Source organism: Micromesistius poutassou (genome assembly GCF_964030765.1).
Source record: "Micromesistius poutassou genome assembly, chromosome: 6".
Classification (NCBI taxonomy): domain Eukaryota; kingdom Metazoa; phylum Chordata; class Actinopteri; order Gadiformes; family Gadidae; genus Micromesistius; species Micromesistius poutassou.
In genome coordinates, this window is record NC_140276.1 from 10,749,548 (window position 1) to 10,760,762 (window position 11,215).

Sequence of the window (11,215 nt, forward strand, 5' to 3'; positions counted from 1 at the left end):
CGTAGCGGTGACGCGGCGGTAAGATGGCGGCCTCGTTGGGCTCCAGAGAAGCGGACAGTGGGAAAAGGAGACAGAAACGTCCGTGGGAAGACGTCACCATGTCGGGTCAGACCGGTGTGGCCCCCGGCCTCCCGGAGAACCTCGGGTTCTACGACCTGGACGCCGTCCGGAGGGAGCGGCGAAGGGACCCGGGTAAGACGAGCCTCTCACTGGTTAGACGAGCCTCTCACTGGTTAGACGAGCCTCTCCCGGGTTAGACGAGCCTCTCCCGGGTTAGACGAGCCTCTCCCGGGTTAGACGAGCTTCTCCCGGTTAAGAGAAGCCTCTCTAACCCGGGTTTGACGAGCCTCTCCCGGGTTAGACGAGCCTCTCCCCGCCGAGCAGCGTGGAGGTCCGCTGAGAGGTCTGAACATCCCACTGGTTCAGGGGTTAGCCTGACCCAACAGCTGTTTTGTCTGTTTTGTTGACATCTCCGGAACTTCCCAGAGTTCCTAGCAGTACATATTTATTAGTGTTAATAAACGGATTCATTACATAACTAAATTAATTCCTCTTTTATTAGACAGTTGGACGCGTTAGAGGAGAGAATATTGCCTTGATATTGAGTATATCGTTTATAAAGTTTATATAGTATTAATTCTCCAGTAGTTTATGGTTGAACCACTCTGTTTCCCAGTTCTAGGCTGGAACAGACAATAGCTCTGCTGTGATCTCTGTGTGTGTGTGTGTGTGTGTGTGTGTGTGTGTGTGTGTGTGTGTGTGTGTGTGTGTGTGTGTGTGTGTGTGTGTCTCAGACCCGTCCCTCGCCCACTTCCTGTCCGCTGAGCTCACCAGAGGTTACTTCCTGGAGCACAACGAGGCTCAGTTCAGAGAGCGGAGAGAGAAGGTCTACACCTGCATGAGGATCCCCAAGGAGCTGGAGAAGGTAAGCCTCCACCCAAACCACCTCCACCTCCTGGTGGAGGTTCTGTTCCTCCACGTCCTCCTCCTCCTCTGTCTGTTGGGCTCTTCTGAGCTGTCCTGTGTTGTGAGCTCTGGATGATATTGTCTAGAGACGTGTGCAGACAGACGTACTGACATACAGACATACAGACAGATGTACTGAAAGACAGACATACTGACAGACAGGGTGAACCCCCTAACAATGTTGATGTGAGGGTGAACCCCCTAACGATGTTGATGTGAGGGTGAACCCCCTAACGATGTTGATGTGAGGGTGAACCCCCTAATGATGTTGATGTGCGGGTGAACCCTCACCCCTGCAGCTGATGGTGTTCGGCTTCTTCCTGTGTTTGGACGCCTTCCTGTACGTCTTCACTCTGCTGCCGCTGCGCATGCTGCTGGCCCTGCTGAGAGTGGTGACGCTGCCCTGCTGTGGAGCCCGGTACACACACACACACACACACACACACACACACACACACACACACACACACACACACACACACACACACACACACACACACACACACATACATTCTGAGTATTAGAATCCCAAACTATGGAAAACTGGAATATTTATATTCAGATCCTTATTTGATCCCTAGAATATAAAAAAAAATCTCTAATACCTCTAAGCCGGTTCCTGGAGCTTAGAGTCCGGTTCTCCGTTCTACCGTAAGACAGAGCTGCTCCAGAGCAGCAGCTGTCTGTAGAGGAGCTCCCCGGGGGGCGAGTGTTGGTTTTGAACGCTGAGTGGGAGGTCCAGGAAGGATGTCAGCCAATCAGTCCCCTCCCTAACGGTGTGTGATGACCGCCCTGCTCCTCTCCCTGTAGGCCTCACACCTGTCCCTACTGCAGGAGAAACAGGTATGACCTCACGTCCTCCTGGCGATGTCACACCCCGCCCATCCTCACCCCAGCTTGGCCCATACCTGATGATGTCATCAGCCACGCCCCCATATCATCTCACCTGCGTTCACGTCACACCAGACACTAAAGTCAGCTCTGTCATTCAGCACTAAGATCTTAAATGATCCAAACTTAATTTGTTATGAATGATGGAGATAATTAGAAGAAACTGGCTATCTGCAGCGACTATAACCATGGCAACAGGCCATGGTACCAGGAACGTTAGCATGGAAACAGGCCCGGTACCAGGGGGTGGAACAATATACGACATAATATACGATGACACATGAAGTATACCGATGTCTCAGAAGAGGTACTCATGTAGTCCAGAGGGATTTAGTCCCTACAGATGAGTCTAGAGGGACATGTTGGGGGTAAACTCTGGGTTCTGCTGCACAGGTAGCCAGACTACATGAGGACATCTTGTTTTACCCTCTTTTAGAGACAGGTTGGTGAGCTGAAAGTTCGTCAGGGTTAACGAGCTGCAGGTCAGGGTTAACGAGCTGCAGGTCAACAAGCTGCAGGTCAACAAGAACGAGCTGCAGGTCAGGGTTAACAAGCTGCAGGTCAGGGTCAACGAGCTGCAGGTGTGCTGGTTCAGTGGACCAGATTGCCCACTGGGTAGGCTGGTATGTTGGTCTGGAATGGCTTACCAGCATCATGATAGGGGCTGAAATAGGGGCTCTTTAAAGGAGCTATGTGCCAGTAGGCTAGGGTACAGCTTCCGGGCTCGGGAAGTCCTCCCCGGGATTTCCATCCAACCCCCATGGCCCACTCAGGGTCGGGATCTCATGGATGGATTAGATTGAGATTGAGGACTAATGGACTCATCAACCTTCTGGATGGTGTATGTAGGGGCCCACCTCTAACTAACCCTGACCTCCTCTAACTAACCCTGACCTCCTCTAACTAACCCCGACCTCCTCTAACTAACCCTGACCTTCTCTAACTAACCCGACCTCCTCTAACTAACCCTGACCTACTTGACCTCCTCTAACTAATCCTGACTTCCTCTAACTAACCCTGACCTCTTCTAACTGATGATGTTGTAACTGACACTATAGATATACAGATAGTTCTATATATCTAGAGATGTATAGATCTATCTGTATATCTATATATCTAGAGATATATAAATAAATATATAATATAATTATACAGATAGATGCATCCATCCCATATCACCACAACATCTGTGCCCCCCGCCATGCATGATGTAGGGTTAGGTTAGGGTTGGGTGCATGATGTAGGGTTAGGTTAAGGTTAGCTGCATGATGTAGAGTAAGGGTTAGGTGCATGATGTAGGGTTAGTTTAGGATTAGGTTGGGTGCATGATGTAGGGTTAGGTTAAATTTGGTTATTTTTGGATATTTTTAAATGTATATATTTATACAAATGTTAAGTATTGAAACAATATGGGAAGGCTTCTTTGGACATATTGAAGCTTAAGTGTGTGTGTGTGTGTGTGTGTGTGTGTGTGTGTGTGTGTGTGTGTGTGTGTGTGTGTGTGTGTGTGTGTGTGTGTGTGTGTGTGTGTGTGTGTGTCAGTGGGTCCCGTGTGCTGCAGCCGGCCCAGGTGTGTGACGTGCTGAAGGGTCTCATCCTGCTGCTCTGCTTCTCCATGATGACCTGTGTGGACTACGCCATGATGTACCACCTGATCAGGGGCCAGTCAGTCATCAAGCTCTACATCATCTACAACATGCTGGAGGTAGACTAGCCTAGCCTTGCCCTCTACAATATGCTGGAGCTAGCCTAGCCCTATACAACTTCCTGGAGGTAGCCTAGCCCTAGCTCTCTATAACATGCTGGAGGTAGCCTAGCCTAGCCCTAACGTAAATGTAAATCAGCTTTTTGGCTAAGTATGCTCACACATACAAAGAATTTGGTCTCTGCATTTATCCCACCTGTGAATTAGTGAAACACACTGAGCACACAATGAACACACAGTGAGGTGAAGCACCCATTAACCCAGAGCAGTGAGCCGCTACAGTGGCACTCGGGGAGCAGTGAGGGGTTAGGTGCCTTGCTCAAGGGCACTTCGGCCGTGGTTGTGGGCATGGGAGAGCAGTGCTCAACCACTTCCCCCGCCCACATTTTTCCTACTGGAACCAGTAACCCTTTGGTTTCGAGGCCGAAGCCCTAACCAGTAGGCCACAGCTGCCCCTAACCCTCTACAACACGCTGGAGGTAGCCTAGCCTAGCCTCCATTTTAACCCCAGCCTCCTGGTGTTATTTCATTGGCTCTTAAGCATCATGACTCCCCAGTTTGTCCCGCCCCTTCCTATTAACTATTAGACTCAGGTTCTGATGTCTAGACGCAGGAGATGACTCCCTTTTGGTTTAAGTGTACTGGCTGTTGGTTTCAGTCCTTCCTGTAGCTCTACGGGTACTTCCTGTAGCTCTAAGGGTACTTCCTGTAGCTCTACTTCCTGTCTCCAGGTGGCGGACCGGCTCTTCTCGTCCTTCGGTCAGGACATCCTGGACGCACTCTACTGGACGGCCACGGAGCCCAAGGAGCGCAAGAGGGACAGCATCGGGGTCCTCCCACACTTCTGCATGGCCGTCTGCTACGTCTGTATCCTCTGGGGACAGGGGGGCCAGGGTTAGGCTGAGGCTGAGGGTTAGGGGTATGGGTTAGGGTTAGGCTGAGGGTTAGGGTACAGTCTACCTGTAGGCATCCTTGAGCAAGATGCCTTAACCCCTACCTGCTCCTTAACGACTTGTCTCTCTACTGTCTAACCCCTACTTAATGACCTGTCTCTGTACTGTCTAACCCCTACCTGCTCCGTAAGGACCTGTCTCTGTACTGTCTAACCCCTACCTGCTCCGTAAGGACCTGTCTCTGTACTGTCTAACCCCTACCTGCTCTTTAGGGACCTGTCTATGTACTGTCTGACCCCTACCTGCTCCTTAGGGACCTGTCTCTGTACTGTCTAACCCCTACCTGCTCCGTAAGGACCTGTCTGTACTGTCTAACCCCTACCTGCTCCTTTAGGGACCTGTCTCTGTACTGTCTAACCCCTACCTGCCCCTACCTGTGACCTGTCTATGTACTGTCTAACCCCTACCTGCTCCTTAATGACCTGTCCCTGTACTGTCTAAACCCTACCTGCTCTTTAGGGACCTGTCTCTGTACTGTCTAACCCCTACCTGCTCTTTAGGGACCTGTCTATGTACTGTCTGACCCCTACCTGCTCCTTAGGGACCTGTCTCTGTACTGTCTAACCCCTACCTGCTCCTTAGGGACCTATCTCTGTACTGTGTAACCCCTACCTGCTCCTTAGGGACCTGTCTCTCTACTGTCCAACCCCTACCAGTAGTACATCATATCACTCCAGTTCAGTGCATTGTGGAGGGTGGTAGGATTAGTATTAATTAAACCCTGATTAAGGAGTGGAGGGTGTTAGCTAGGATTAGTGTGTGTGTGTGTGTGTGTGTGTGTGTGTGTGTGTGTGTGTGTGTGTGTGTGTGTGTGTGTGTGTGTGTGTGTGTGTGTGTGTGTGTGTGTGTGTGTGTGTGTGTGTGTGTGTGTGTGTGTGCGTCCCTGTGTCTTCCTGAGCGCTCAGTCCTCCATGCCCTCCTCATCATGGTCCAGGCCTCCACGCTCAACGTGGCGTTCAACTCGCACAACAAGTCGCTGCTCACCATCATGATGTCCAACAACGTGAGTGTTCACCACGCCAACTACTAACCCCTGTGTATAGGGGTTAGTGTTCACCACGCTACTTACTAACCCCTATGAGGGCGGGCCACGGTAGAGAGACTGATATGTGACACACACCGTATGATGATGATGATGAGTGTTTCCTGCCTCAGTTTGTGGAGATCAAAGGAAGTGTCTTCAAGAAGTTTGAGAAGAACAACCTCTTCCAGATGTCCAACAGTGGTGAGATACTATATATATATATATATATATATATATATAAAGATATAGATATAGATACTATATATATATATAGATATACAGAGAGAAAGAGAGGTCCTCTAAACACAGTACGGCTCTAGAGACAGGTCCTCTGAACACAGTGTCAGCTCTAGAGACAGAGGTCCTCTGAACACAGTGTTAGCTCTAGAGACAGAGGTCCTCTGAACACAGTGTCAGCTCTAGAGACAGAGGTCCTCTGAACACAGTGTTAGCTCTAGAGACAGAGGTCCTCTGAACACAGTGTCAGCTCTAGAGACAGAGGTCCTCTGAACACAGTGTTAGCTCTAGAGACAGAGGTCCTCTGAACACAGTGTCAGCTCTAGAGACAGAGGTCCTCTGAACACAGTGTCAGCTCTAGAGACAGAGGTCCTCTGAACACAGTGTCGGCTCTAGAGAGAGAGGTCTCCTGGTGTGATGCTGTGTCTGCTGCTGTCCTCTTTCTAGACATCAAGGAACGCTTCACCAACTACATTCTGCTGATCATCGTCTGTCTGCGGAACATGGAGCAGTTCTCCTGGAACCCAGGTACCTCTCAGCTAGGGACTAACCCTCTTAGCTAGGGACTAACCCTCTCAGCTAGGGACTAACCCTCTCAGCTAGGGACTAACCCTAACCCTCTCAGCTAGTTCGGCATTCACATTTTTCGGTTCAAAATTTCCCTTGGGTGAAAGTAGCTCCATCTTTTTTTTTTCTTTTAATGGAAACATTCTGTTTAGGATAAAGAGAAGTATGTTATCCCTATTTTGTTGTTTAGCAGCAACAATGGTCCGTAGGTAGCAGCTGGTCGCTAACACAGTAAGCAACAAAACTAGCGACACACACACTTGCAGCTGAAGTAAAAACAGTGACGTTTATAAATGAGCGGACACGCAGTGAGCAGGTGGACATTGATCATAGATAAATACTTTATTGATCCCCAGGGGGGAAATTCCAAACTGTGATTGCTCTGATCACAATCAAGAAAAAGACGATGTGGGTGACCCCTGACCCTAGAGTAGAGCAGGTGACCCCTGACCCTGACCCTAGAGTGAAGCAGGTGACCCCTGACCCCTGACCCTAGAGTAGAGCAGGTGACCCCTGACCCTAGAGTGAAGCAGGTGACCCCTGACCCTAGAGTGAAGCAGGTGACCCCAGACCCTAGAGTAGAGCAGGTGACCCCTGACCCTAGAGTAGAGCAGGTGACCCCTGACCCTAGAGTAGAGCAGGTGACCCCAGACCCTGACCCTAGAGTAGTGCAGGTGACCCCTAACTCTAGAGTGAAGCAGGTGACCCCTGACCCTAGAGTAGAGCAGGTGACCCCAGACCCTGACCCTAGAGTAGAGCAGGTGACCCCTAACCCTAGAGTGAAGCAGGTGACCCCTGACCCTAGAGTAGAGCAGGTGACCCCAGACCCTGACCCTAGAGTAGAGCAGGTGACCCCTAACCCTAGAGTGAAGCAGGTGACCCCTACCTGCTCCTTAATGACATGGATCTCTACTAAATAACTAGTTTGTAATTAAATAATGTAGGTCAAATGAAACTATTGTTAATGTGTTGTCTCCAGAGCACCTGTGGGTTCTGTGTCCCGACGTCGTCATGGTGATCACCTCGGAGGTGGCTGTCGACATCATCAAGCACGCCTTCATCACCAAGTTCAACGACATCACCGCCGACGTAAGACCACGACCCCCCAACACACCTGCAGAGACCAGTTCTGACCACCTGGAGAGCCCCCCCCTCTGCTGACATGCCCCCTACTGCCACGCCCCTCTGCTGCCACGCCCCCTTGCTGCCACGCCCCCTACTGTCACGCCCCCTACTGTCACGCCCCCTACTGCCACGCCCCCTGCTGCCACGCCCCCTACTGTCACGCCCCCTGCTGCCACGCCCCCTACTGTCACGCCCCTCTGCTGCCATGCCCCCTACTGCCACGCCCCCTACTGTCACCCCCCTCTGCTGCCACGCCCCCTACTGCCACGCCCCCTACTGCCATGCCCCTCTGCACCTCCGTATTTACTTCCCATCGTGTTTAAATTAGGACTGTCTCCTCTCTCCTCCTCCTCTAGGTCTACAGTGAGTACCGCGCCAGTCTGGCCTTTGAACTGGTCAGCAGCCGGCAAAAGAACGTAGGTGACCTCCATCCTCCTCCTCACTACACCATCTTCATCCTAATGTTCTGCATCTCAGTGTGTGTGTGTGTGTGTGTGTGTGTGTGTGTGTGTGTGTGTGTGTGTGTGTGTGTGTGTGTGTGTGTGTGTGTGTGTGTGTGTGTGTGTGTGTGTGTGTGTGTGTGTGTGTGTAGGCCTACACAGACTACAGTGATTCCGTGGCCCGGAGGATGGGCTTCATCCCCCTCCCTCTCGCTGTCCTGGTGAGAACCCACTCTCTAACCTGTCAATCACACATGTAGCCCCGCCCATATATGATGACAGACAGGAAGACCAGTTGAGATTGCAAACGTAATATAATCCTGATAGAGCTTCCTAATCCTAGACCCTAACCATACAGACCCTAGACCTGGACCCTAACCCTACAGACCTTAGACCCTAACCCTAAACCTGGACCCTAACCCAACAGACCCAAGACATAGACCTGGACCCTAACCCTCACCCTACAGACACTAACCCTAGACCCTTACCCTACAGACTTTAACCCTAGACCCTACAGAACCTAGACCCTAGCCCTACAGACCCTAGCCCTACAGACCCTACCCTAGACCCTACCCTACCTGCAGCAAAAAACAATATAAGCTCAGGGTTTTTTCTCTGAAAAAAGGCTACTGCGCTCAGAAAATAGGCGCCAGGATAGTCTCGCGATGCGAGATGTTGAGATGTTGAGATGTTGCGAGATGTTCACGTTGAAAAAAACTTTTTCATGGCATATACAATACAATGGTTGACTTTTGGCCTACAACAATCATAGGAAAATGAATCCCCTAAATATTCATTTCTAGTTATTTACTTATTTTTTTAATCTTCTTTTTTGCTGCAAGGGGGCGAGTTGTGTTGAGTTGCATTGAGTTGCGTTGCATTGCATTGAGTTGTGGTGCTGACCTGTGTTCTCCGTCCTGTCAGCTTATCCGGGTGGTGATGAGTTCTCTGAAGGTGCAGGGAGCTCTGGCCTACTGCTGCGTCTTCCTCTGCTACCTTGGGTAAGACCCCTCTAGGACCCTCTAGAACCTAGTAGACCCCTCTAGAACCCTGTAGAACCTAGAAGACCCCTGTAGACCCTTCTAGAACCCTGTAGAACCTAGAAGACCCCTGTAGACCCCTCTAGAACCCTGTGGAACCTTCTACTGCTGCTTTAAAGAGAATACTGAATACAAGGACCGGAGCTGAAACGCTTTACAGTGTTTACCTGTTGAACATGTCAGCATTTTCAGAGTGGTTTTAGTGTATCCATCTGTAAATATACAGAACATCTGAAAATAACAGCAAATCTGTAAATGTATAGAACATCTGTCACTATCCAGAGCTGTTTAACCCGAGTGGGTGTAGCGTATCCCTCTGTAACTGACAAATGTGTTCTGGTCTCCAGCCTGGTGTCTCTCAAGGTGCTGAACAGCATCGTGCTGCTGGGGAAGTCCTGCGTCTACGTCAAGAGAGCCAAGATGGAGGACAAGCTGTTTGACCGCCCGGCACCCCCCAGACCGCCCCCAGGCAGAGCGGACCAGGAGCCAAGCCCCGCCCCCTCAGGTACCCTGTCCCCGCCCCCTCAGGTACCCTTGTCCTGCCCCCTCAGGTAACCTAGGCCAGTGTCCTGTATCGACTATCTGTCCACAGGAATGATCTGATGTTCTGCTCTGTGATGTTGTGGTTCTCCAGGTGTGGACAAGACCCTAGCTACTTCCTGCAGAGCAACGTCCACCTCCTCCTGCTCCTCCTCCTCAGTGACCACCTCCTCCTGCTCCTCCTCCTCCTCCTCCTCAGTGACCACCCAGCCCCCCCCCAGGACTGACCTCCGCCCCCCACCTCCCTCCTCCACTACCACCACCACCATCCTCTCTACGCCCACCGCCACCCCTGACCACACCCCCGACCCCGACCCCGGCCCCTCCCTGGCCAGCGACACGGCCCCCGCGCCAGCCCCTCCCCTCCCAGAGGGCCCCTCCTCCCCCAGCGAGGAGGCGGAACCAGACCTCCAAGACAGAGGGGCCAAGAAGGACCTGTTGGAGATCGACCGCTTCACCATCTGTGGGAACCGCATCGACTAGACCGCCCAGAACCGCCCACTGGGGGGTCCAGCCCACTGGGGGGTCCAGCACAAACCTTGTCACTGGACTCCGTGTTCTACAAAAGGAACGTTCTACTATGTTCTATTCAACAGGAAGCTCTCAGAGCTTTCAGTCTGAGGACCGACTCCAGTGTTCTGATCCAAACCGCCTTAAACCGGACGCCTGGCGGGGAGACGCTCTGAATGAAGAGCCTGATTCAACCCCCTCTCCTGGTCCCCCCCGGGTTCCTCCCCAGGTTCCTGACTGATGGGTTCTACTGGTCTGAGGAGGAGGAGGCTTCACGTGCTGTCACTGGTTCCTGTGAGAACCTCTTTACCTTCAGCTCCTTTGACCCACTGCTTCTCTCTCTCTCTCTCTCTCTCTCTCTCTCTCTCTCTCTCTCTCTCTCTCTCTCTCTCTCTCTCTCTCTCTCTCTCTCTCTCTCTCTCTCTCTCTCTCTCTCTCTCTCTCTCTCTCCTCTTCCCCCCCCCCCCCAACATGCTGCTCTCTCCCTGGTCCACAGCTCAGACCTTCAAAGCAATATCTGGAGTATCAGATGTGATTTTGATATGAAGTGTGTGAGTAGCAGCTGAAGTCCTCATGTTTGACGAGCACTTTAGACGTCCACTAGGGGGCGATGTGCCAAAGTACAGGATCACTTTTCTACAGACAGGAAGTAGTTTTATACCCAGAGACTTTAGAGGGACCATGCAGTATCTTATCACTACGGTGACCACGTTCATTAACAAGAAGGAAAAGTGTTGACTTACCTTCTGAGTTCTTGTTGCCATGGTGATCTTGGTCACTTAGGATTTCTAAACAGCGAATTCTGGTGTTTTATTTTGGGATTCTATTTAATATTTACTTCCATTGAAGCCTAATGATGATTATATTTCTGAGTTGTGATTATAATAATCCTTATGTTGGGAACTGCTTTAGAACCGGATCTAACTAAACAGAACTGGATCGAACCAATCTGAACCGGATCTAACCAATCTGAACCGGATCTAACCAATCAGAAGAGTGCTACAGGAGAGGCGGGACCTGAAGGTGATGGATCTAGATAGAGTTATCTCTATCTAGATATAGTTAAAGAGATATCTATAAAATAATATTCCTGCTCTGTACACTGCCCTTGTTATTTCTGCTGCTGCAACAGTAATTTATTGTTTTTATATCGTGTCAAATGCACTTGTTTGAATTAATAAAAGCAGATTTTATGACCTGTTTTCTGAGGGTATTTC

The 11,215-nt window shown here is 50.8% G+C and overlaps 1 protein-coding gene across 2 annotated transcripts; it reads left to right on the forward strand.

Annotated features, from left to right (window-relative positions):
- Positions 1-27: 27 nt before the first annotated feature.
- tapt1a (transmembrane anterior posterior transformation 1a) lies at positions 28-11,200 on the forward strand. 2 transcript variants are annotated; one of them, XM_084469470.1, is made up of 14 exons: positions 28-192; positions 795-925; positions 1,266-1,384; positions 3,400-3,562; positions 4,294-4,429; positions 5,421-5,518; positions 5,671-5,740; positions 6,224-6,304; positions 7,323-7,432; positions 7,825-7,884; positions 8,061-8,129; positions 8,833-8,909; positions 9,296-9,453; positions 9,583-11,200. In XM_084469470.1, the coding sequence occupies exons 1-14, from the start codon at positions 99-101 to the stop codon at positions 9,969-9,971; spliced, it is 1,755 nt and encodes a 584-aa protein (XP_084325596.1). In that variant the 5' UTR covers positions 28-98; the 3' UTR covers positions 9,972-11,200. The 2 variants fall into 2 exon arrangements, with proteins under 2 accessions (XP_084325596.1, XP_084325597.1); XM_084469471.1 differs by lacking the exon at positions 5,671-5,740 and having other exon boundaries at positions 5,450-5,518.
- The last annotated feature ends 15 nt before the right edge of the window (positions 11,201-11,215 follow it).

Coding starts and splice junctions, on each gene's coding strand:
- tapt1a (XM_084469470.1), top strand. CDS start 99: ATGTCGGGTCAGACCGGTGTGGCCCCCGGCCTCCCGGAGAACCTCGGG. Junction 1,385..3,399: donor CTGCCCTGCTGTGGAGCCCG/GTACACACACAC, acceptor TGTGTGTGTCAG/TGGGTCCCGTGTGCTGCAGC. Junction 5,519..5,670: donor CCATCATGATGTCCAACAAC/GTGAGTGTTCAC, acceptor TTCCTGCCTCAG/TTTGTGGAGATCAAAGGAAG.